The sequence below is a fragment of the Neovison vison genome, chromosome 1 (assembly GCF_020171115.1).
Source record: "Neovison vison isolate M4711 chromosome 1, ASM_NN_V1, whole genome shotgun sequence".
NCBI lineage: Eukaryota > Metazoa > Chordata > Mammalia > Carnivora > Mustelidae > Neogale > Neogale vison.
This window is the reverse complement of record NC_058091.1, coordinates 83,274,565-83,301,068: the sequence shown is the minus strand read 5'-3', so window position 1 is coordinate 83,301,068 and position 26,504 is coordinate 83,274,565. Positions and strand designations below refer to the sequence as shown.

The 26,504-nt window shown below is 37.6% G+C and overlaps 1 protein-coding gene across 6 annotated transcripts; it reads left to right on the top strand.

Moving 5' to 3' along the window:
* Positions 1-1,639: 1,639 nt before the first annotated feature.
* RWDD1 (RWD domain containing 1) lies at positions 1,640-24,195 on the top strand. 6 transcript variants are annotated; one of them, XM_044250184.1, is made up of 10 exons: positions 2,066-2,137; positions 3,316-3,443; positions 4,548-4,661; positions 7,406-7,440; positions 9,769-9,834; positions 15,908-16,038; positions 20,372-20,515; positions 20,836-20,968; positions 21,478-21,540; positions 23,905-24,195. In XM_044250184.1, exons 3-10 carry the CDS (start codon positions 4,600-4,602, stop codon positions 24,024-24,026), a joined length of 756 nt encoding a protein of 251 aa, XP_044106119.1. In that variant the 5' UTR covers positions 2,066-2,137; positions 3,316-3,443; positions 4,548-4,599; the 3' UTR covers positions 24,027-24,195. The 6 variants fall into 6 exon arrangements, with proteins under 6 accessions (XP_044106102.1, XP_044106093.1, XP_044106124.1 ...); XM_044250167.1 differs by lacking the exons at positions 3,316-3,443; positions 4,548-4,661 and adding an exon at positions 8,786-8,885 and having other exon boundaries at positions 1,640-2,137; XM_044250158.1 differs by lacking the exons at positions 3,316-3,443; positions 4,548-4,661 and adding an exon at positions 8,786-8,888 and having other exon boundaries at positions 1,640-2,137.
* Positions 24,196-26,504: the final 2,309 nt, after the last annotated feature.

Below are 26,504 nucleotides of genomic sequence, written 5' to 3'. Positions count from 1 at the left end.
AGAGGGAGTTGGGGGAAATTGGAAAGGGAGGTGAACCATGAGAGACTATGGACTCTGAAAAACAATCTGAGGGTTTGAAGTTGCAGGGGGGTGGGAGGTTGGGGGAACCAGGTGGTGGGTATTAGAGAGGGGACGGATTGCATGGAGCACTGGTGTGGTGCAAAAACAATGAATACTGTTATGCTGAAAATAAATAAAAAATAAATTAAAAAAATGCAAAAAAATTCTTAGTGATGTGATAAAGAATATTTGGGTGTAGGGGGGGTGCTCTCTTGATTACATTAGCACTAGAACTCTCTAAGGCAGTTATCTGCAGTATTGAGAAACAGAACAAAACCGTCACATGAACATTCTGAAATATGAAGGCTTTGTAGTGAATATAGCTAACACGCTTGAAAAAAGGGTTTTTTTTTTAACCAAAAATTCTATTAGTAGTGAAACATAGGAGCACTTCATTTACTAAGTTAAAACTTGCAACCAACATTAATCTTTTTCTGAATATAAACCTTAAATTTGTTGTTTTGCTGTACCTCCTCTACTTTGATAGGTTTTTATTACATAAGGAAAAGTTTTAAAATTTTACTTTTTTCTTTGATCCATTATTTAAAGGTGTTATCAACTTCTGCGCCAAGCTCATTCTGTCATTACCTGTCAATTTGGTTACTGGAGCTTCATCTTTCCTGTTGTTCTAGTCAAAAACAGTTTTTGACTTTTTTTTTTTTTTTTTTTTTTTACAAACCACATCAAATCCTGATCCCACAGGATCTGCAAATTCCTTCTCATCCCCCAGTTCACTGTGCATTAGTTACCTTGGCTTCCAAAATACCAAGTGGGGTCTCACCTTAGGACCTTTGAACTGACTCTTCCCGCCCAACAAATCATTGTTTTCTGTGAACTCAGGATATCCAGAAAAATAGGCACCTTAAATTTGCAAAGTTAACTCTTGAATTTTATTTGATTCTCACCACTGGCAGTAGAGTTCCCAACTTTTCACCTCAAAGTCTAAAAGAATGCCCCAAACCAACTCTTAAAGACACAAATCAGTACCAAAGTGTACCTGAATACGTTTGTTTTAACGTATTCCTCTGCTGTAAGTAATACTTCCCAATAAAAGATCAAGATGATTTCTGGTCCATAGTACATTACCATTTTAACAAGAGAGAACTTAAGAGACTTTATCATTGGGGAACTTATTTAAAAATTGTTACCCCCACTACACAAGTGAAATCAGTTTAATACAGAAAACGAAGGAAAATACAAAGAATGTTATCATCTTTTAATATGCTGGGAGTATTATATTTCCCCATGTTCTCTTTTGACTTACCATATCCATGTTCCTTTACTGTAAACATAAAATAGAAATAGTTCAGTCTTCTCTTTAAAAGTACCATGCTCATTTAGCACAAGCAGAATTTCTGCTTCTCTGCCCACTGGAACCTACCCTGGTCGGCTTTTCAAACAACTCCCTTGGGATGCCAAGGACCTGGGAGACTCGACAGGCGTAAACACCACCCGGACCCCACCATGAGCCGACTTATGCGGCGCACCGATCCCCCTCGCCTCGGCCACGGGGTCGCAAACCGGAAACCGGAAGCGACCGAGTTCGCGGACGCACCGCGCGTACCGTCCGCAGCCACCTCGTCCCGCCTCGGTACGCGTGGCCGGCGTTAAGTCTAGACCCATCGAACGATGGTGTCGCGCTGAGTGGCTTCTCAGGCTCAGGCCCTGAAAAGCCCAGGAATCGGCCCCAGGTGTCCGTAGCGAATGCCCGGCCGGGTACCATTTCCATATTAGCAAATCCCAAGCGTCGGTGCGACCGGCAGCTTCGCAGTGCTCCGCTGGGCAGGCCTAACGAGTCGAACGCGGAACTAGAGAGCAGGCTAGGCCCGTACGGGGGCTGTTGCTCAGCAGGCCCGGCCTGGCTTTGGGCCCCGGGCCTCCCAGCCGGGGACTTTGCGCCTGCGCCCGTCCGGCTGCTGCCGGCTCTCCCGGTGCGGCCGCGGTCCCAGCAGCAGCGCGCCGCCTGGGTGGCTGGGCGGTCCATGGGCAGCAGCGAGGGCCACGATGACAGATTACGGCGAGGAGCAGCGCAATGAGCTGGAGGCTCTAGAGTCCATCTATCCCGACTCCTTCACAGGTGACTTCCGCGACTGCGGGCCTGGAGCGGCCCCGGGGTGGAGTGGGATGGGCCGGAGCCCTCGGCCTCCCGGGCGAGGATGGAGAAGGGGACAGCGAGGCCGCGTGGCCACCTCGCCCGCTACTCTCTCTTCACCCTCTTTTCCCGAAGTGTTCAGGCACTTAGGAGTAACTCCACAGCTTTTTCCTGTTCTCGGTTTATTCCCTGAGATCTGAAAGTCCGGGAGAGACTGGCGAGGTTCCTGGAGAGTGTTAGGCCTGGAATTGAATTGGGTGCACTTTGGTTTCTGTGTAACTTACAGCGACACGAGGTTTAATGAAAAAACACGAAAACAGATAACTCCAAGTGGGAGTTTTTCTAGAGCTGCAGAGGTGTCGATTTTTCACCTTTACTTGGGTAGAAGCTGTTTTCATATGTTGGTGTTTTAAAGTTTATGGGGGCTCAGAGTGCTGTTATCAGAGTTACCCAGAAGAAGCAGTTTTGAGAATCCCTGGGATTTGTCCTTTTTTTTTTTTAATATTCTGTGAATGCCCAGTGAATGATGTGGCACAAATTTCAGCTCCACCGCAGATTCACGTTTGTTAGGGGGGGATATTGGCCTGGACGCGTCTTGCTACAAGCAAGGTAATGGAGGCGCAGGAAGAGGGTAAGTGGCTTGCTTTGGGTCTGGCCAGCAGTTAGTGGCGGAACTGGTACTAAGAGTTAGGTCTGGACCCCCCTCCTCTTCCTTCACTTTGCAGACCTGTGAAACTTGGGATCTAAGCTCCAGCTGGGATGAAGGGGAGCAGAAGATTACTGGATAGGTTGGGCTAATGTAAAATATTATTGAGAAACTCATTCGGTATGTTTTAAGGGAAGAGAATTTTTCTGTATTAAGCCGTGCTTCAGATGGTTTTGAAAGTGCCGCAAGGTAACGCTATCAATACGGCTCTTCTCGCATGACGCTCAGTGTTTGAGGAATGATCCAGTAAAGCCAGTGTAAGTGAGTAGAACCTAGGTTTGTGGGATTTACAGCTCCTGCCCTTCCTTTGTTGTCCATCACTGATTGTCAGAATTCAGAATGTAAGGTATGTTCAACTCCGATCCCTCTCCCTTTCCTTGTTTAGCTTAGTTTTCTTAGCTCCACCTTTTGACCACTGCTTGCAATGGTAGCAAATTTTGTTCTGCTTTGCCAACAGGCAGATGTCTCTCAGCTATCCCTGTATAGCTCCAGTCCTGTTCATGTTCTCTCTCACCAACAGTACAGCTGTGCTGTGAGGATGTTAAGGGGATGAGTGAAGAGGGGTTTGAGAGTGTCATTAACTGGGTGAGTGTGTATGGAGTCTGGCTCCCTTCTCTATCCTTTCTTATATATCAATGTCTAAATAAAAGAGAATATAGGGTCAGTTGCTGGATATATTCTTAATCGTGACGTTTGGTTATTTCTAGCACATTGGAAATGTAATTGGCACTGTGTAGGTAGAGTTAAAGCATAAGGTGTGCTAGTCTTTTCTATGGACATAAGGTATCCCTCATTAAATACTGTGCCTATAAGCATTTTAAAAAGTGATACATTTTAAATCCTAAACCAATCCTAAACCAATCTTATGGTTCTTTCAAATTACACTAAGCTCTGATATAGTTCAGTATGTGAAATTCTTGTCAGATGCAAAAGTGCTTGAGGATTCTGAGCTAGGGCAATAAAAGACAATTTGTGAATCTTTGATGCATTCAAGTATTCTGCATTATCAGCTGAGCCCATCTGTCTCTAATTCCTACCAGTATTCCTAAAACTTTGCAATAAATAAATTAAAATAAGATGTCTTGATTTATAGTTCTTTAGGAACTTTGCCTTACTCGTGATCATGTTGTTTATGAAACCTCTCAGGGAAAAGACAGAGGAGTTTGGAATAAAGCTCTTCCATGTTAGATCTTTTGGAATCATGAGGATTTGTAAGGTTTACTGTTTACAGCCTTCTTTTGTGTTGATGATTTCATACTTTCCTATTTTTGTACCAGATTTAAGAAGAGAGCTTGCTTGTGTCAGTTTGTCAAGGAACACTGATTGACAATTTTCTAATTTCATTTTGAATCACATTTAATATTAGATGTGGTAAATGCTTAATGCTCTTGATGAAGGAAGTATATATATGTGTATATATGTGTGTGTGTGTGTGTGTGTGTGTGTGTATTTTTTTTTTAATAGAGAACTTGGTGCTTGACAGAGAAACCTTTGTTAAGCACATCATGATCCCTTTGTGGATGCTCTAAGAGGCACAATTCAGCTAGCCCATAGTTCTAGCCACATAGACCTAGCCTAACCTCAGAATTGATTGCTTGACTATTTGCAAAGAACTTTTGGTCCACTGTTGAATTTGTTGTGAATTATAACAAATCATAATACAGTTTCTTCTTTTTGCCTGTTCTGTAGCTTGATTGCACATTGATCCAATCCTCCTAACAACTAGTCTTCCAAAATATAAATGGACTCTCCTGATACCACATTCTCCTTCAGTAGTGCTTCACTTGACAAGGCCCTGCTAAGGTAGTAGAATTTGGTTATTTCCATTTCTGTATCAAAATCTCTAACTATGGGAAGTTTTGTTGAAACACATTGGTTGGCTTTGAGCTAACCAAAAGTCAAGTTCCCTTAATTCTATTTGGTCTTACAAAGAGGGGTACGTAATTCTGTACTTACTTGTGTCAGTACCTCTAAGTAGCATCCATGAGCATTTAACAGTTAGAACTGCATCCTAGAGATGGGGCAGAAGTCATCTTTTAAAAGCAGATTTTCTGAGACACTCCCTAAGAACCACAGGGACTTATTTTAATATGGGCTGTCTGGTTCTTTGTGAAAACCTTGATGTCATTCGTGTGTGTCCCTTTAGCGTATTACCTCCATTATGTTTGTCCTTAATTCTGTCCAGTTTGCCATCATCTGCCCCTCTGTCGCTTAAGAGTTCCCCTACTTGCTCACTGGTTCCTTCCACTATGCCCAGCAGCCTTATTCTTCTTCTCAAAAATATTTTGATTCACTTACAGTGGTGGAAATCCGACATCTTTAGTGAAGGCTAATTTTATCCCAACTCACAGTAATGCATTAGAATGGGATTATTCCTTTATCAAAGTGCTGATGAAACATTCATCTTTGCAAGTCCAGTTAAATAACTTCCCCATTCCTATGTTAGCTTCCTCCAAGTTTTGGAATATTCTTTATCTTTTTGTTTCCCCTTTCCTTTTCTTTTTTCTTTCCTTTCCTTTCCCTTTCCCCTTTCCTCTTTCCCTTTTCCCCTTTCCTTCCTTTCCTTTCCTTGGATTAGGTTCAGCTGTGACAGAAAGCCCCAAAAAGCAATGGTTTTAAAAAGGTAAAAGTTTAGGGGCTCCTGGGTGGCTCAGTTGGTTAAGCATCTGACTTTTGATGCTGGCTCAGGTCATGATCTCAGGGTCATGGGATCTAGCCCTGCATTGGGCTCCACACTTAGTTCGGAGTCAGCTTGAAATTCTTTCTCCCTCTGCTCTCTGTCCCCACCCCCCACCCCCTGGCCCCAGTCCTCTGCTTATGCTCTCTCTCTAAATAAATAAAAGTAAATTTAAAATGGTAAACTTTATTTGTTTTGCAAATAAAAGATAGTTATGTAGTTCTAGTCCAAAAATTCCTTAGGTACCCAGGTTGCATCTTAGTTCCTTGCCATTCCTAAGATGTAGTCTCTACCTCATGGTGAAGATGGCAGTATTCCTTTCCAGAAGTAGGGTAGATAAAGGAATGGGCAGGGGGCCGGGGGAGAAGCCAAAGACAGCAGTTTCTTAAGTAAATTTCCTGGAAACTGTCAAAGAACTTAATTGCTTCCATCTCAATAGCTGGAACTTAGTCATTTGGTGAGACCTAACTGGAAGGGAGGCTGGGAAATATAGTCTTTATTCTGGGTGGTTAATATGCTCAGTTAAAAGTGGTATCATTAGAAGATGGGGTGAGTAGATAAGATAGTAGGGGATATAAGTAGTGTTTTCCAGTATCCTTTTTTGTTGTTGTTTCTGGCTCACATTTTTTTTTTCTCTCTAATGGCAGCTTGGTGTAGTGGGTATGAGCTCTGTGTCTTTGGGCAACTCTTACAATCTCTCCAGTCTTTAGTTTCCATATGTGTTTAATGGGGAGTAATACAAAGTATGCAAATACTTTTAAACTATTAAATATAAGATACTCTTTCCTAGAAATTTACCATCTTAGTTGCTGATTCTTCTAATAATACGGCTTCATAATTCCTTGTCTTTATCGGTGACCAGTCTTGATTTCTATTTCCTTCAGTTGCATGAGGGCATGCAATCTTTAATGTCATCTTTAGAATTTTGCCCTCTGAAAGTCCTCTTTCTGTCCTTAAACCTTTTGCCCCACAGTTCTTCATTCTAGTTATTTTGCTGAACATGCCTCTCATCGTGATTTTTCATGGATTAAGAGTCTATCAGCTTCTTGTCTGTCTTGCCTCCCTATTCTTTATGTTTCCGAAGGTCAGGCATTTCAGTGATGTTCTTGCTAGCATCCCATGTCCTCATTTACCAAAGACATCAGATACGTAATTTACAACATAGTGTGATGATTCTTTCATGGAGGATACAGCCAGAGCACAGGAAAAGGGGAGGGTCTTGGTTGTTTTGGAGAACTGAGGGGTGATGAGGAACTAACAAGTGAATGAGACCAGGGGAAGGGACATAGCATGTGGAAAAGCAGGACTCTGCAAAAGCAAAATGTATTTAAAGGGAAAAATGGCTTGATATGCCTAGGACATAAAATGAGTACTGAGAGTCATGAAAAATGAGGCCTGACAAGTGAGCAGGAACCAGATTGCAGAGGGCCTTGTTAGGGATTTAGATCTGATCTTGTAGGCCAGTGGTTCATCGCCTATTTCCCCCCGACAGAGCTACACAGACCCATATAGTACACATTGTAAACGGTGCCATACCATACCTGGATCTCAATAGTTGGGATGCCTTCACAAATAAAATAGGCTTCTCTTGAGTTTGTCTTGACCTCTCATGGCTGCTGCTTTTGTTTTTCTCTCTGGCAGTTTTTTCTGCTTGTACTTTTTTCTCCCAAATTTAGGATTCCTTACAAAGTCGCTGTTGGCCCTATTTCTCTATTTTTTCCTCTGGTGATCTCATTTGGTCTAATAGCTTTAGCTCCATTTGCCCATTTCTTATTGCATATGGCATACTCGATATCTCCAACTGAAATTTCCTGTGTCATTTAAGTATATCATCTCTGATTTTTCTTTTGTATTTTTTGCTTTTTGTTAGTGGTGCTACCATCCTCTGCCTGCAGATTTGGAACGGTGAGTCCTTCCTGTTCCCTGCGATTCCCATGGCTGCTAACCTAGTTCAGAACCTCATTAACCTTACTGGGATGATTTTAATAGCTATCTAGTTTCATCCTGCCTCTGGTCTTGTTTCTTTCCTTCCAATTTATGCCCTGTTGCTACACTTATCTTCCTATGTTTAGAAATACAATTCTGCCCATACTGCTTCTGCTAGAAAAAATATCATTGTCCACAACTAAACTTTCAGCAGTATTTTTTCAAGTAGCTTTCTTCACCCACATATACATCCACCAAATGGAATAATTTCTTCTTCCATATATATTCCTTAAACCATTATGCCCTTGCTGCCATGTTTCTGTTGCCTGTATTTCTTTTCTCCATCTTTACAATATGCCTTAATTCACAGTCTAGCTCAAGTGACTTTGCCGGAATTTCTCAGCAGGAAAAAACATTCTCTTTTTGCATGAAACTCAATATAGTTTATTCACTAGTTCCAATTACTAGCTGAATAACATTGGGCAGAGTATTTAAGAGCTCTTTTATCTCAGTTTCTACATCTGTGAAATTGGGGTAATACTATATTTAATTGGTTCTAAGACATTTCTATGTTTTAACATCTCTAAATAGGAATTTGTCTTATAATGGATTATATATTAAAGTTTAATTGGCAGATTTTTTTTCTTAGTACATAAAGTAGAGTGCATCTCCTACTTGATAGTATCTTAAATTTGGTATCATATGGCAACAATGTAATATCGTGGTCTTGGTGTAAGAATTAATGATCTTTGTGTAAATGCGTAGTAACCACACGGGACCAGAGTAGTGCTCAATAAATGTTAGCTGTTGTTATTAGGTATAGGTGACCCTTAAATTATGGCCTCATGGAGTCCTAAAAATGGTAATCAGTTGGAATGTCATTGAGTTGAACCCTTATTTCTGTAGTTGCTATGTTTACATTTGATGACATATGAATGCTAAAGTTGGTCATGAAAAGAAGTAGGAATGAGATGCATCAAATATATTTTATACACATTAAAAAATTTAAAAAAGGATCAATCATATTTTAAAAGCTTTATTTTAATTACCTTTCAGGGACTTTTTTTAGCATGGGCTGGACTATCCGAGGCCTATTAAAATATGGGTCCATTGAGTCTTACCTTCTTGACAGATACTTTCATAGTAATCATAGATGTTCATCATGCTTCAAGTACTTTTAAACTTCAACTAAAATGAAGGTATATGTCTTGAAAATTTTATTGATAATGAATATTTATGAAAGCTTCAGAAATTCTTAAGTAGGAAAAACTTGAGTATTTTCCTTGGTGACTTCTTCAGAGATCTCCTTGCCCTTTCATTTCAGAAAGAGGTTGCTGAGCTGCTGCCAACCTTGACAGGGGCCAGTGCTTCCCAGGGCTGGAGTGAGGCACAGGCTTTTCTCAGGGGCTCAGCAGCAATCCCAGGTGGCCTGTATTTTTCTTGTTTACTCTTCTAATGGTTCTGAATATAAGTCTAATTTGTTTTTGTTTTTCTGCTTTCATTCCATTGTTTTAGCTCTACCATTTAGCTAGAATTTGTGGAATTTCTAGATACTGCCAGGCACTGATCTAGGAGCTCTTATAATTTTTATAGTATTCTTGTGGGGGAAGAGATATAAACATATATACTGTCAGGCATCAGGCTGTAAGATGGTATATATGCTTTCTTATTTATATAAGTGTTGATTTGCATGTCTTGACTTGCTTAACAAATTGTAAGCAATTTGATATTGGGATTCATAGTTAATTTTGTAATTCCATGAAAGATGGTAGAGACTTAATGATTGATTGGGGGAAGAATAAAGTTTGGTTTTAGGGATGATGTGGGAGAAAGAGAAAGAAGACACAACTGTTAACCAGTTAATATTTACTGTTTGTCATGGAGATTCTGAATTACAGCTTAGAATATATAAGTTTACAAATTAGTGATAATACTGTCAGTGGATAGTTTCTGATGAAACATCAAACTTTTTTGTCATTCTGTTTGGAAATTTTTTAGAATGTAATTTTCCATGTATAGATGGAAATTTTGAATTAAAAGGTAAATTACTTAATTAGTTTAATTGATTGGAACAGAGTCTACTATAGATATATATATATTTTCCAAATGAAAGGTAACCCTTGATTTAAATAGAAAATTCATAAGTGTTTTATCATTTGAATGTGCGGTTCAGTCTGTATTTGTGGAAATGGAAATACAGACTAGGGATCAGTTTCCAGGACTGGGTAGTGGTATTTTGGTAATAAGGAAAGCATTTGCCTTAAGAGACATGTTAATAACTTAAAACCTGTGTATATTTTCTTGCAGTATTATCAGAAAATCCACCCAGTTTCACCATTACTGTGACATCTGAGGCTGGAGAAAATGATGAAAGTAAGTCCAATCGAAAATACTTGTGGTTTTTCTAAGTTGCTCTCAGGAATGTTACTCCTGCAGCCATTATGTTGGCATTGAAGATGTGGAGGTGCTAATAAGTATGGTGCTGTTAGGAATCTAGCATGAATGTTGTGTATTCCCTAATTAGCATTTACTATGTAAACATGACTTACAGAGAAACAGGAAGTCACCGAGATGTGTTCTGACACAGTGAATTTAGTTTTAAAAAGTGAAAAAGAAACATTAACAATATAGCAAATGGAGAAAAGTTAGAAGATTACTCTGTAAAATGAGACTTTGAAGTATATTTCAGTGACTATGTTGTGGTATTCCATTGAGTGTTATTTTCCCATGGTTGTTTTTACTCTTTGGGCATTTAGATTGCTTATTGGACATTTGCTGTTATTTATAAATTCAACTGAATAAATGTCTTTCTTTATGATTTTCTCTCTCTTTAGGATGGATAGTGTATTGTTGTTTAAATACATATATACATAAAACCAGGTGAAGCCACTTATACAACTATTGAACCAAGATAAATATACTGATGGAAATAAAACAGCTATAAAACCAATAATTTAAAATTAAATAGATTGATTTAAATGTGGCAGATGTTGGGGGAGGATCTGAAGTTCATTTCCATCATTCGTCCAGTTCAGTTAATTTTGGAATTTGATAAAATGTTACACAAGTTGGTGTTAACCCCAAGGATTTTTTTTTTTAACGTTAAGCTAGTCAACTAAAATTCGCTATGAGCAATCAATAATGCAAATTTTAGTGGTATCACCTGATAACTCTAAATCTGTCTTGTACAACTGAAAAAGAGATTAGCACAGAGATATTACTAAAATCTGAATTAAAAAAGTGTTGGACACAGTCATTTTTACTTCTATATGTATTTATATATTTACATAGGTTTTATACATAGAATCTCAAATACAACCAGAGTATCCTTTTATACTTTGAAATGTAAATAAATGTATAGAAGATACTTTAAAATATCCTTTAAAAAATATTTTTATGATGCTTTAAATATCCCCAAATGGTAACAGTGATCTTTTCCTGGTGGTGGGATTATTAGTGATTTTGTTTTCCCCTTAATATATTTCCAAATTTTCTATAATGAATGTCTATTACATCAAATAGTAAAATCAGTAAATGTATTAAAGAATTCTTTTCCTAGCAATAAAATTAAAAGTGTGTTAATTAAAAAAGAAAGAATATGCCAGAAGATACTATGTATCCTTATTGGCCTGACAATCTTTTTTTTTAATTTAAACTTTGCTTGGTTAACACACAATGTAATACTGGTTTTAGGAATAGAATTCAGTGGTTCATCACTTACAACACCCAGTGCTCATCATAACAAGTGCCTTCTTTAATACCCGTCACACATTTATTTAACGCACCCCCCACTCACCTTCCTCCATCAATTCTCTGTTTGTTCTCTATACTTAAGAGTCTCTTATGGCTTGTTTCCCTCTTCTTTTTTTCTTTTCCCCCTTCCCATATGTTCATCTGTTTTCTTTTTTAAATTCCATATATCACTGAGTTCATATTTTTCTTTCTCTGACTTATTTCACTTAGTGTAATACACTATAGCTCTATCCACATCATTGTGAATGGCAAGATTTCATTTTTTTGATGGCTGAGTAATATTCCATTGTGTATATGTACCATATCTTTTTTTTTTAAACAAATTTCCACAACTTTTTATTTATTTATTTGACAGACAGAGATCACAAGTAGGCAGAGAGGCAGGCAGAGAGAGGGAGGAGGAAGCAGGCTCCCCGCTGAGCAGAGATCCTGATGCAGGGCTCGATCCCAGGACCCTGGGATCATGACCTGAGCTGAAGGCAGAGGCTTAACCCACTCGGCCACCCAGGCGCCCCTATATACCACATCTTAATCCATTCATCAGTTGATGGACATTTGGGCTCTCTGCAGAGTTTGGCTGTTGCTGTATAAACATCAGGATGCATGTACCCCTTCGAATCTGTATTTTTGTATCTTATGGGTGAATACCTAGTAGTATAATTGCTGGATTGTAGGGTAGTTTTGTTTCTTACTTTAAAAAATTTTATTTATTTATTTTTAATAATATTTATTTTAGAAAGAGAGAGAGAGAATGTGTGTGTGTGTGTGTGTGTGTGTGTGTTGGGGGGAGGGGACGGCAGAGGGAGAGGAGAGAAAATTTCAAGCAGGCTCCACACTGAGTGCAGAGCCCAATGTAGGGCTGTCCTATAACCCATAAGATCTTAACCTGAGCCCAAACCAAGAGGATGCTCAACTAACTGAGCCACATAGGCACCCCTAATTTTTAACTTTTTGAGAAACCTCCAAACTGTTCTCCAGAATGGCTGAACCAGTTTGCATTCCTACCAACGGTGCAAGAATGTTCCCCTTTCTCTGCCTCATCACCAACATCTTTTGTTACTTTTGTTGTTAATTTTAGCCATTCTGATAGATGTGACATGGTATCTCATTGTGGTTTTGATGTGTATGTATTTCCCTGATGATGAGTGATGTAGAGCATCTTTTCATGTGTCTGTTAGCCATCTGTATGTCATCTTTAGAAAAGTGTCTGTTCATGTCTAATGCCCATTTCTTTCTTTCTTTCTTTTTTTTTTTTAAGATTTTATTTATTTATTTGACAGACAGAGATCACAAGTAGGCAGAGAGGAAGAGAAGCAGGCTCCCTGCTGAGCAGAGAGCCCGACGCGGGGCTCGATCCCAGGACGCTGGGATCATGACCTGAGCCGAAGGCAGAGGCTTTAACCCATTGAGCCACTCAGGCGCCCCTCTAATGCCCATTTCTTAACTGGATTATTTGTTTTTTGAGTGTTAAGTTTGGTAATTTTTTTATAGATTTTGAATATTAACCCTTTATCAGATAATGTCATTTGCAAATATCTTCTCCCATTCCATAGGCTGCCTTTTAGTTGTTGATTGTTTCCTTCACTGTGCAGAAGATTTTTATCTTGATGAAGTAGTTCATTTTTTGCTTTTGTTTCCCTTGCTTCTAGAGACATGTCTAGTAAGAAGTTGCGATGGCTGAGGTTGAAGAGGTTGCTTCCTATGTTCTTCTCTAGGATTTTGATGGTTTCCTGTCTCATATTTAGGTCTTTCATCCATTTTGAATTTATTTTTGTGTATGGTGTAAGAAAGTGGTCTTTTCTTCTGCATGCTGTTCAGTTTCATTCTTCTGCATGTTGCTGTCCAGTTTTCCCAACACCATTTGTTGAAGAGATTGTCTTATTTTCCATTGGATATTCTTTCCTGCTTTGTCATAGATTAGTTGACCATATAGTTCTTGTCCATTTCTGGGTTTTCTGTTCTGTTCCTTTGATCAATGTGTCTGTTTTTGTGCCAGTGCCATACTATCTTGATGACTACAGCTTTGTAATAGATCTTACAGTTCAGAATTGTGATGCCTCCAGTTTTGTTTTTCTTTTTCAAGATTTTTTTGGCTATTTGGGGTCTTTTGTGGTTCCATACAGATTTTAGGACTATTTGGTCTAGCTCTGTGAAAAATGCTGGTGGTATTGTATTTTGATAGGGATTGTACTTAATGTATAGATTACTTTGGGTAGTATAGACATTTGAACAGTGTTTGTTCTTGCAATCCATGAGCTTGGAATATTTTTCTATTTCTTTGTGTCCTTTCTAATGCCCTTTTCAATTTCTTTCATAACTGTTCTCCAGTTTTCGAAGTATGTATCTTTTACATCTTTAGTTAGGTTTATTCCTAGGTAGCTTGTCATTTTTGGTGCAGTTGCAAATGGGATTGATTCCTTGATTTCTTTTTCTGCTGCTTCATTATTAGTGCCTAGAAATGCAACAGATTTCTGCATATTGATTTTATATCCTGCAACTTTGCTGAATTCCTATATTAGTTCTAGCAATTTTTTGGTGGAGTCTTTCAGGTTTTCTACATAGAGTGTCATGTTGTCTGCAAATAGTGAAAGTTTAACTTCTTCCTTGCTAATTTGGTTGCCTTTTGTTCCTTTTTGTTGTATAATTGTTGAGGCTAAGACTTCCAGTACTATGTTAAATAGTAATGGTGAGCATGGACATCCTTGTCTTTTTCCTGACCATAAAGGAAAGGCTCTCCAGTTTTTCCCCATTGAGGGTGATATTAGCTGTGGGTCTTTTTGTATATGGCCTTTATGATATTGAGATATGTTTCCTCTATCTGTAGTTTGTTGAAGGTCTTTATCAAAAATGGATGCTGCATTTTGTCAAATACTTTATCTGCAACTATTGAGAGGATCATATGGTTCTTTTCCTTTCTTTTATTAATGTGGTGTGTCACATGCATTGATTTACAAATATTGAACCATCCTTGCAGTCCATGAATAAATCCCACTTGATTATGGTGAATGATTCCTTTAATGTACTGTTGGATTTGATTTGCTAGTATTTTGTTGAGAATTTTTATATCCGTGTTCATCCTCTGATGGCCTGTTTCTCCTTTTTAGTGGGGTTTTGGATTCAAGGTGGCTTTGGAGAATGAGATGGGAAGTTTTCCTTCCATTTTTATTTTTGGAATAGTTTGAGGAAAATAGGTATTAACTCTCCTTTAAATGTCTGGTAGAATTCCCCTGAGAGCCATCTAGCCCTGGACTTCCATTTTGGGGGAGATTTTTGATTATTGATTTAATTTCTTTGCTGGTTATGGTTCTATTCAAATTTTCTATTTCTTCCTGTTTTAGTTTTGGTAGTCTGTAAATTTCTAGGAATTTATTCATTTGCTTCCCGGTTGCCCAATTTGTTGGCATATAATTTTCCATAGTATTCTCTTATAATTGTATTTCTGTGATGCTGGTTTTGATCTCTCTTTCATTCATGATTTTATCTTTTTGGGTTAACAGTCTTTCTTTCTTTCTTTTTTTTTTTTTTTAAAGATTTTATTTATTTATTTGACAGAGATCACAAGTAGGCAGAGAGGCAGGCGGGGCGGGGGGGAAGCAGGCTCCCTGCTGATCAGAGAGCCCGATATGGGGCCCGATCCCAGGACCCTGAGATCATGACTGGAGCCGAAGGCAGAGGCTTTAACCCACTGAGCCACCCAGGTGCCCCCAGTGTTTCTCATATCCATTGACTCATAAAATTTCTTACTGATATCATACACAAAAATTAAAATATCAAACTCACACATTTTAAGGTTCTTTTTTCCTCTTATGGGGAGGAATCTAGATTTGAGTTAAAATTGTCAAGATCAGGAGTTTTTAATAGTTAAAGTGTGAGTTTTTACAAGAAAGGTGAAGTTTAGACAAAGGATCATTGTGATTAATAAATTTTATTTATTTATGTATTTGTGAATATTAAGTTTTAATAGAAAATGTTTAGCACTGCTGCTTAGTTGCAAATTTCCTGGTGGAACTGAGTTCACCAGGTTGGTCTGTAGGGAGATACCTTGTATTGATCTGCCTATAAGGATCTCATTCCTATACAAATGTCAGATGTATGCATTGATATGGCTAAAAGAGTGAGTGAGAATGTATAATGAGTCAAGCAAAAAGTTTCTCAGACAACCTCTCAAACCCTATTTCCAAACCCTGTCATCTAGCAACCCCTTAGCAGTCCCTTGCTGGCACTGTGCATATAGATATACAGACTTCAGGGCTGACGCAGATCTTCCTCACTGGGAGCTGGCTCTGGTAGAGGCCTGAAAATAAGCCTAAGGTAGTATTTTTTTTTCCTATGTATTATATTCTGTGCCTTTTGTTCATCTTAAGGAGGATCTTAAAAAGAGTGGCTTTTATCCATCCTCTTTCTCAGACATGCAGTGTGGTAAAATACTCATAAGTAATAAATGTATTTCATGTTTTGAGGTGATTTTTGGTATTGCCATGATTTGTTTTCACTTATCTTTGTGGTATGTGTTATCTCTCTTAGTGATTATCTGTCTTTTCTTATAGTAACCTTGTTTTTCTTTGCAGGAAAATTTCTTGTGCTACTTTTCGTTGACACATTGTAAATTAATTATTGATTCAACAAAAATGTTGACCTCTCTACACTTTACATTTTAAAATGCTCATATCAAATTCTTACCTCATGTCTTTAGCTGTCCAGACTACTCTCAAGTTTACATACAGTGAAAAATACCCAGATGAAGCCCCTCTTTATGAAATATTCTCCCAGGAAAATCTAGAAGATAGTGATGTCTCAGACATTTTAAAACTATTAGCATTACAGGTAAGGAAATACGTTTTGTAATGGCATTTTTATTGGCTTTAAATAGTATGCAGTAATGTCAAGAGTCAGAAAATGCTAGTAAATATGTATAACCAGTACATTGAACAAGGAGAATTCCTGTTGTATCTCTCTCCCTTTCTCTCTCTCTCTCATGAGATCTGTATGTATGTATATGTATGTACAGATACAGGTATTCACAAAGCATATTTTTTTGTTTCTCATTGTACATTTAAAATTTGAGTAACTGAAGTTCCTATATCCCTTCCTGGAACTCAGTCAGCCTCATGGCTTTTAGTTAATAAAATGTCTGGTAAGTACTTTAAGTTTAAACATAGTTTTGATCTGGTTCTCAAAATGTCTAGCCCCATGTGCAGTTAAAAATTCTGACTTAAAAAATAAAAATATTCCGACTTTTAAAAAAATTAAAACTCCTAACCCTCTGACCTGTTGTAGGCTAGTTGCCTGCAATCTGGGAATAGGCCTGGTGATTGTTTTGTTTTTCTTATTTTTCATCTCCTGAGGCTTACAAGAAGCAGCCAGGGTTTATGATCCCTCTGAGAATGGGGGGTTGTGAAGAAAAAGTGGGTATTGGAAAACTCTTGGCTAGTTCTGTGGTAGGAAAAGTTCCCCATAGTTTGTGCTTAGCCAGAATTTAAAGCTCTGTCTTGCTTTGGTTGAGTGTTTTCCTGGGTTCTTCAGAGTAGGGAGTAGGGAGGACGAGTAAAATCTTTATTCCACCATGTTATAAATAGAAGTCCTAGTTTTGCTTATTTGTTCTAAGAACAATTGACAGAAAACATATCTACACTTTAAATGTGACTGGTATATTTCAAGGACTATTGGTCCTCTGACTGCTGATATTTTAAAAATATCTGGAGCTATTAGAGAATGAAGAGTGAAATAGATCAAACATGAATTCATGCTTGTCTTGGGCTCTGTTCATTCTACTACCCAGTATGAAGTTATACTAATTCTAATATTTGACTTAAAATGCTTCATTTTAAAACATTGCAGAGAACCTGAGGCAATATGCTAATTCAGTTAGTCATTTATTAATGTAAGTTATTTGATCTGAGTGATTACTTTCTATGTGTTTTATATTTTGTTTGTACTCAAGCTTCATCATTTCAGAAAAGAAGTTTTGATTTCTTTCTCATACTTACCTAAGATCATATCTATTGAGGGAATATTTATACTTTGTCTTCCAAAATAGGATTGATTTTCAATATCAAAATAATTCATATTATAAAAAACTCAGAAAGTATAGAAACTCATAAAAAAATTAAAATTACTGTTAATTTCACAAACCAGGTATAACTGCCTATTAACATTTTGGTATGATATGGTTCCAGACTTTTTTCTTATGCTTATACTCCTAGTACTCCTCTTCTACCCCAAATTAGATCATTCTATATATAATGTTTTATAACATCCAGATGTGGGCATCTGTCCATTTTAATAAACATGCAAATGAATCATCATTTTTAATTTCTTGAGGAATCTCCACACTGTTCTCCATCATCATTTTTGATAACTGTGTACAATTTCACTGTGTGTAATTACACATATCCTTTTTGAAACAATATTTACCATTTTTATCTGATTTAATATGTAATTCTTTGAACATGCTTCTTTTTTTGTCGGGGAAGGAAGGGGCAGGGGCAGAGGGAATGAGAGAATCCCAAACAGGCTCCACTCCCAGTGCGGAGCCCAACATGGGGCCTGACCCCACAACCCCAAGATCATGCCTGAGCTGAAATCAAGAGTCAGACATTCCACCGACTGAACAACCCAGGTGTCCCTTTGCACATTCTTCTATATCACTATTCGTAAATCCTTAGAGCAGAGTCTCCATTGAATCCCTATTGCCTGGTATATAGTAGACACTCAGATATTTTTTTGAATAAATGAAGAAAGTATATTATTGATGAGTATATAGTCCAGTGTTTTCTATAAGTAAGATTACTGGGTTAAAGGTTGTGCATATTTAATTTCTAACACATTGCCAAATAGACCTTCGAAATGGTTGCGCCAGGTTATGATCTCACTGTAGCCATTGAGGTGTCTGCCCACCTCTGCTAACATTAGATTTTTTTTCATTTAGAAAGAAAAAAAAAAGATAAGATGAAAATAGTATTTAATCATAATTTGAAATTCTTTAATTAGTAGTGATGTGGAAATCTCTTGTGTGACTTCTCATTGTCTAGTTTCATATAACTGATTCTTTGTTTGCTTTTCTTATTGGAGCCCTGGAATACTTAAGTTGTTAAAAAAGAGAGCATACTGGGATTTGATTTTGAAATGTATCAAGCATTAAGTTAAGTGACCAAGACAGACACCATCCCCCCTTTCATAGGTTTTATGTTCTGGTGAGGAATGTGGACTAGCAAATTGGAAATTGTTATTCTGTGTGGAAAAGTGCTGTGAGTGGACATAGACTTGAGGCACTGGAGAAGCTTTCAAGAGAAAGAGTTTGTCAGGCAATGAAGAGAAGATTCAGGGCAGAGGAACAAGCTTGTTCAGAGGCATGGAAATGAGAGGGAGACAAGAGATCAATATTTCCTTCCAGAGCTTCTAGTCATACTAAATTTCTTGAGCTTAGAATTTGAGGTTAGGGATCTTATGTGACAGAACTAAAAATATTAATTCCCAAAGGATCTTCTACACTATTTTAAAAGTATGGTGTGGCTCTGATTGATTTGGGAGGCTGTCAGGAATTTTAAGTGAGAGAGTGACTGGATCAGTTATGTGTGTGTATTGAGTGGCTAGAGAAGTTGATATCAGGGGTGATAAGACCACAGGTTTTAAGAAAACCGGTTAGGAGTTTCTTGTAATATTTGAAGATGATGGTGCCCTGGGTTAGGGTAATAACAGTGTTGATAGAGAACAATAGGCAGATTGAAATGACATTTTAAGAATAGATTAAAGGCAGTGGCAGAGCTTATGATAGGATGTGAGTGTTCATGCTGGGTGGTTGGTGGTTTGGTTCTCTGAGTTGGGGAACATAGAAATAGTTGTGGAGAAGATGATGATTTTAGTGTTCACATGCCTGCGGACATCATATTGCTGTCCACTGGGCAGTTTTGATATGGGTTTTGCACTCAGGAGATAGGTTTATGTAGTCAGATTTAGGAAGGTTAGCATGGAGACACCACAGAGAAACCCCCAGAAGAGAATCATAGGAGCTAGCTTGAGACCTTGTATTCAGAGAAGGCCAAGGAGATAAAATATCTACTTGAATGCCACTGAGGCCAGCCCTGTCAAAGTAGTGGCTGGAAATCTCTTCTGCTTCTAAGATGGAGATTCTGGCTTGTATATTTGGGATTTTTTGGTTTTGTTTTTTTTTTTTAGGTCTGTTTCCTTCAGACTATATCTTGTTTCTTTTTTTTTTTTTTTTTTCTCTTGTTTCTATGATAAGCGAGAAACCTTGTTTTTCTTCGGTCTGCTTTCAAATGACCAACTTCCAAATAGCTTTTGAATTACAGTTGACCCTTGAATAACATGGAGGCTAAGAGACACTGACCTTCCACACAGTTGAAAATCTGTGTGTAAGTTTTGACTGCCCCCAAACTACTACTAACTGGCAGGAAGCTTTACCCATAATACAAACAGTTGACTAATGCATATTTTGTATGATATATATACTGTATACTGTATTCTTAAAATAAGCGTGAAAATGTTCTTAAAAAGTCATAAGAGAGAGAAAATACATTTACAGTACTATACTGTGTTTATTGAGGGGGGAAATGGATGTAAGTGGACCTGTGCATTTCAAACCTATATTGTTCAAGGGTCAACTGGTCAACTGTTTGTCCCTTTCTTGAGTTGGAGAACTTTTATATTTGATTTTAGGCCATTTCAAATTGAAGGAAAAAGATAGGTAAAGATAAATCACAATCTATATTCTTTATTATTGTATATTAGAAAGTCACTTTGGCCTCAAAGTTCAGTTCATTGTCACAGCTCTTAAAATAGCCCAAAAGATCTAAATCGTGAAAGTTTGGTGGAGAGCTCATGTTACTAGCTGTAGGAAAAAGTTTTCTGAATTCTGGTTATTAAACAGAATTGAGTAAAATAGGTATCTCTTTCAGGTTGGAGGTAGCAAATTACATGTCTTTTAAAATTTAACATATAGTTATATATATGTATGTATGTGCTCAATTCTTAAATGCTCATTTATCCAGGTATCTGAACTTACACTGTAACTGAATTAGTAATCATATTATAAATGTCTGGAATTTAGTGATTATGATGAAGCACTTATTCATTGGTTAGTTTTTCTGTTTTTCTGAGAAGTATGTTTCTTATTACAATCTTTCTTTTGTTTACATAGGCAGAAGAAAACCTTGGTATGGTGATGATCTTTACTTTAGTGACAGCTGTACAAGAAAAATTAAATGAAATAGTAGATCAAATAAAAACTAGAAGAGAAGAGGAAAAGAAACAAAAAGAAAAAGAGGCAGAGGAAGCTGAAAAGGTATACTATAAAGCTGGGTTTTCTTTCATTATTTTTTACATTTTTTTTTAAATTGTTTGGTGGGATTTTTTGTTTTTGGAAATTTCAGTAATTTTGGCAATTGCAAAATAAATAAGAGTAAAATTTACTTAAATTTTCCTACATAAAATGTTAGAAGTCACTTACCGCATTGGTCACATAGCATGGGTAATAATAAAAGGTTAGTAGAGCTCATGCAAGTAAGTTTGAGAAATATACATTATTTCTTTATAAAGTATTAATTTTTTAATAAATTTTAAGTGTCTCATTTATGTAATCATATGTCTTTTTTATTTTCTAAGCAATTATTTCATGGCACTCCTGTTACAATTGAGAATTTCTTAAGCTGGAAGGCCAAGTTTGATGCAGAACTCATGGAAATTAAAAAGAAACGAATGAAAGAAGAAGAACAAGCAGGAAAAAATAAATTAAGTGGTATGACTCCCGTCTCTGCTGCCCAGGCTGTTCTATATTCTTACACAGCAAGAGGATCATTTGGACAGATTTCTATAAAAAAAGTAACATATTTGGGCATCTAGGACAATAAGAGAAAGCATTCTATCGACATGATGACATTTCTTCATTCATAATTATAATTAATTTTTATGGCTTACCTCTGATCAAAATACCGCAATGGATAGATCTTGAGATGTGGCTCCCACAGCATTCTGAATCACAATGGTTAGAAGTGGTAGAGACAAGTTGCATTTGGTTTTCTAGGACTCTGAAGCAGACTGGGTTTTCACTTGTTTGATTTTAATGCAGATACATATCACATGCCTCTACTGAATTGATAAATTTATTGAAATTCACAGAAAAATAGGTTTTCTTGGATTATTATACTTTTTAAAGGATTGTAGGGAAGATGGAGGAAAACTGGAGAGGTGGGAAACTGGAACATATAGGAAAAATACGTTTGAATTAAATATATTTGTTTCTTTTAGGGAAACAGCTCTTTGAGACAGATCATAATCTTGACACATCTGATATCCAGTTTCTGGAAGATGGTAAGATAATATTAAGATTCCACGTGTACATAATGCACTGTTCTTAATATCAAACCATGAAAATCAGAGAGATAACTTAATGTAAAATTTTCCTCCAAGGCTAAAAACACACACATTTTGAAGAATAGATTGTAATGTTTGGTTAATTTATACACTAAACTATAGCAATATGTTTTTTAAAGTTTTCTGATAACCTAAACAACATCAAAGAGAAGTAAACAACTGTGGTCACATTAGTCTCTGATAACTAGTAAACCAGGCCACTGTAACTCAGTAAACCAGGTGACCTGGTTTACTTAAATTTCTAGTATCAAAAATCTCTGGAAACTATTTCATGGTCATGGAACTTTATAAAGACCTCAAATCTGAAAGTCTTCATGCCCTCTAACTGAAAATCTTATGTTTCATACTAATCTTACCGTCCTAAACATCTATTTCCCTGTACTCTCCTTCTCCTTTTTATCCTAAACCTTATCCTTTTTCAGTCTTCTGTCCATCCATTATTCATCCATCTATAGATATTTTGCACCCCTAGTATAAGCCAAGCGTTGCCCTGGTTGCTGATGATACAGCAGCAGAGAACAGTATAGACAAATTCCTTGCCCTGGCCTATGTGTGTTCTTAAACTGGGCTTCATACTCAGTCACACTTGTGATAGTGTCCTAGAGTTCTGCTTCATTAGTGTTTATTCATGCTCATCTTGCCAGTTGGGGATCCTGTAGCATCTGGCCTTTCAGCTTTGTTCCTAGACTATCTCCTGGAAAAGGTTAAGAAGCAATGTTGATGTGGCCTCACTGCCAAATCATGCTTCTTAACTAGAGCTGGGCCCTTATGGACACTCACCATTTTATTTTATTTATCTTACTGCATTCTTGCTCCAAGACATTTATTAGTCTCAAACAACCAAAAACACCCCAAACTGACAGACATACCGACCCAGCAAGGTTGTCCTTGTGCATCCCCCCCTCACTTTACTAGCTTGTTTTTCTCCTATTTTATTGAGAAATTCTGGAACCAGAAAGCTGTGTCTTACTCTCTCTTGCACTTTAGAAGTTTTACTGTCTCCCCTCATCCCTGACTCCTTACCCTGTCTAATGGATCAAGTATCTCTTCATATCCAGTGACTCACCCCAAAAGCTCTCCATTGATTCTGCATCAGAAATGTCTTTTCCAGACATTTTCAACTCTTTCCTCCTAACTTGAGTGTTTTATCATTTTTTACCCCCTCGGTGTTTGTGGTGGCTTCTTGCATTGTCTCCTTGCTTCAGTCCCTTCCTCTTTTTGGTGCCTTTAGTCACTGCCCCTGAGGTGGCATTCCTAAAACTTATGTTTGATCATGACACTTCTCTCCTTTAAATCTTTTGATGGTTCTGTGTTATTTAGAGGAAAAGGTTGGCCTACACAGTCCTTCAATTTGGACTTCATCTATGATATCTCCAGGTATTTTTCCTAAAGAATCTTGTATTCCAGTTGGAAATATTCAGTCTTATTTTTTCTTTCTCCCTTTGTGTATACCTCTACCTATAATTGCTTCATCCTGTCCCCTTTTCTTCTTGGTGGATTAAACTTTATTATAAAGATATTTTAGATGTCATCTGTTTTGGGAAACCTTCTCTGTCATTCCCAGAGACAGGGAATTATTCTTTGGCCTGCACTTAGCAAAAGTGTATTTTATTACTTAACAGCTCACAGGCATGAAGCAAGACTCATTCTCATTGAATTGAATGTCAGTGGGCTGGAGTCTGCCAGGAACGGAAGATGAACAATTTTTGGTGATTTAAGAGTACTGTACTATCCCACGTTTATGTACTTGAGACAAACTGAAGAGTAGAGATGTTTAATGCAAGGCCAAGGTATTGTTTCGTATAGTGCTCAGCTATTTGGAATCTGAGGAAGGCATACCATTGGTTATAAGGGGAACTATGTGAGAGGAAGGGTCAGGTTATATCTAACCATGAAATAACAAGTATAGTTGAGCTTTAATGATGTACATATCTGCCAGTACTGGAAGAGATAAACTCCTGGTTCAGGCCCCGTGGTCAGTAACAGTCAACTTTGTATAACCAGGATATACCATCGTCCTCCGCTTAGAACATGCCATGTCATAAATAATTCATTCTAGGAAAGCTTTTTTTAATAACTGGATTTTTTTTTTTTTTAAACTTGAAGCATAAAGTTGCTCTTAAAATATGTGTCTGTGCTGACCAGTGCAGATCACTGTTGCTTTGATTTGCAGTAGTAGTTCAGGATTTCATCACCGGCACCTCACTTGCACATTTAGAAGTTTGTGTGTGGTGTTGCCAGTGAGTTATGTGATTTATTCCTGAGTATAAGACTGAGAGTGAAATCTTTTGTCTTTTGCAGCTGGAAACAATGTGGAGGTAGATGAATCTCTGTTCCAAGAAATGGATGACTTGGAGCTAGAGGATGATGAGGATGATCCAGACTATAATCCTGCTGACCCAGAAAGTGATTTGACTGACTAATGGACTGTCCCCAGCTGCAGAGAGGTGTGACTGCCACAGCATCTGTGGCTGTGCTGAGGTGTTGATTTTTCTTTCTTTTTTTCTAAGAAAAAATAATTTTCAGGAGAATATTCTTCTGATAGCTTTCATCATTGAACTTAATAAACTGACCTTAAAGTTTCAAATATAACATGTTCAGTTCCTCTTCTTGGTAGGAATAAGGTCACATATTTAAAATCATTTACTGTTAGAGAGAGATCCAGCCTGTAACACTAAGACTTGAAGATAGAGTGCAGCAGTGCAAAGATGAGGGTTCATATACAAGGAATTGTAGTAACTTGGAATTCCCATGCTGGAGACACTGACAGCTTTATGCTTCTGAGTGCTATCATTAATATAAAATACTAGCAGACGGAGGTAAAGAGCACATTAAACCTGAATTCTAGCCTTTGGTCTTGATAGATTTAAGTCTTTACAAAAACAGAATCCTAATTTGTATTCAGGATTAAAGTGGACTTTAGTCTTATGGTAGTATTTGAGTCAGCATCCTCTGTGGAATTATTAAAAGGTGTGCACTCCTGGGCTTTTCTCAGTTTAGTTTATTAAACACTGACTTTAATATGAATTTTGAAACAGTGAAATCTCATGCCAGTTGACACAGGTTACACCGTTGGATAATCCTTATCCTACAGTCGTGAAATATATATATTTGTGATGTTCCCTTACTTTTCTAATTTAACCAGTTCTGAAAAGCTCTGAATTGTTGAGGTCGTACACTGTCTGCAGGAGAACACATACGCACATTAATGCACATATGAGACCTTTTCTGTAATGATTTGGAACGACTGACTTGGGGACTTCAGGTAGGAGAGCCAAGCTTCATGCAGGTTAGCCAGTCACTGTAGTTTTGGAGAATTGAGTCTTAATCCTAATAGGAAGTTACTTGTGCTATTGCAGATCACTGCCTCCTTTCAAAAGGACATATACTACATATCCACAAGCACAAGCACCTCAGTCCCATGTTTATTTTTGGAGTTAGAACTCTGGCTAAAATCATATTATTTAAGACAAAACTGTCATTGAGGAATGTAATACTTTGTCACTAGTTTTGGTTCTGACCAATAAAAGGGAATATCAGTAATGCTCAGCATTTCTCTGCAGAGACAAGTCTAAAAGTTTCTTTTGTGTGAGAATTAACTTTTTTTTTTTTTTTAAGATTTTATTCATTTATTTGATAGACAGCGATCACAAGCAGGCAGAGAGGCAGGCAGAGAGAGAGAGAAAGAGAGGGAAGCAGGCTCCCCGCTGAGCAGAGAGCCCAATGCGCGGCTTGATCCCAGGACCCTGGGATCATGACCCGAGCCGAAGGCAGAGGCTTTAACCTACTGAGCCACCTAGGCACCCCAAGAATTAACTTTTTCTAAGGAGAGATCCTTTCTGAAGATGCATTAAGAACTCAAGAGCAGTTTAATAAAGGGTAAAACAAGCAATGATGAAGAAATGTAGTGCTATGGTCAATGAAGATTTGACCTTCGAGTGTCCAGAGTGTTTCCACCTCCTCTTGATTCCTGATTTTCTTTTAAAGTGTAAGTTTTTTACATTTTCTGTAGGTATTGAAGTGAATTCTACCTTTGTCATTTCAGAATATAGGCAGAACCTAATGGTATGGAAATGAAGACAAAGAGTTTGTTCTAATGATACTCTGAAGTATTTTCATCCAGAGTAAATACTAATATTTCTTTTGTTTTCTGAGTTAAACAAGGACTTTTCAAAATGGAGCACATATAATGCCAGGATATGCAAAAGCATGACTGGTGGTATTTGAAGCAATCACTGGCCACCTCAGATTATCAGTTTGGTTCTTGGATTTGGGACGATTTTTGCTTTTGTTTCTCTATGTATGCTAAGTTGTATAAAATATAAGATTAAAAACAAATACAGGTATGTGTATCCTTTGCTGTATCCCTGTGACAATGTCTGGTACTGAGTAGGCATCTAATATTTGTTGAATGAGTGAATTACGAAATAGAATGAAAAATTGGCATGCATTTTTTAAAGATAAATCATGACAGTTCAGTGTTCTGTTTGCCTTCTTCAGTTTTGCATAACTGGATTCTGCATTACTTTATACTCTTCTGCCAGCAGAGGTGCCTTAGGGAAGAGGTGGATAAATACTGACTTAAGGCAAACACATCTAAAAGGTTACAGGAACATTTCCTAGTTGAGGTAAGACCAGGAAGAGGATGAATAACAGCTCTTATGGATGCACAGGATGAGTTCATGGCTTGCACTGTCACAAACTCCAAAGATACATGTGCTAAGATGCAAAGAGATGCATTCTTGGAGTCCAGGAGAGAGGGGAGTGTGGGTTTTCAGTATTTATGTGCTAGCACATAGTTCGTGTTATAACACGAAGTAGTAAACGACCTCCAGTAGCTCACAGTGTTTGTCTTTCAGAGAACATACATATCAGGCAGCAAAGGTAGACATTGTATGATA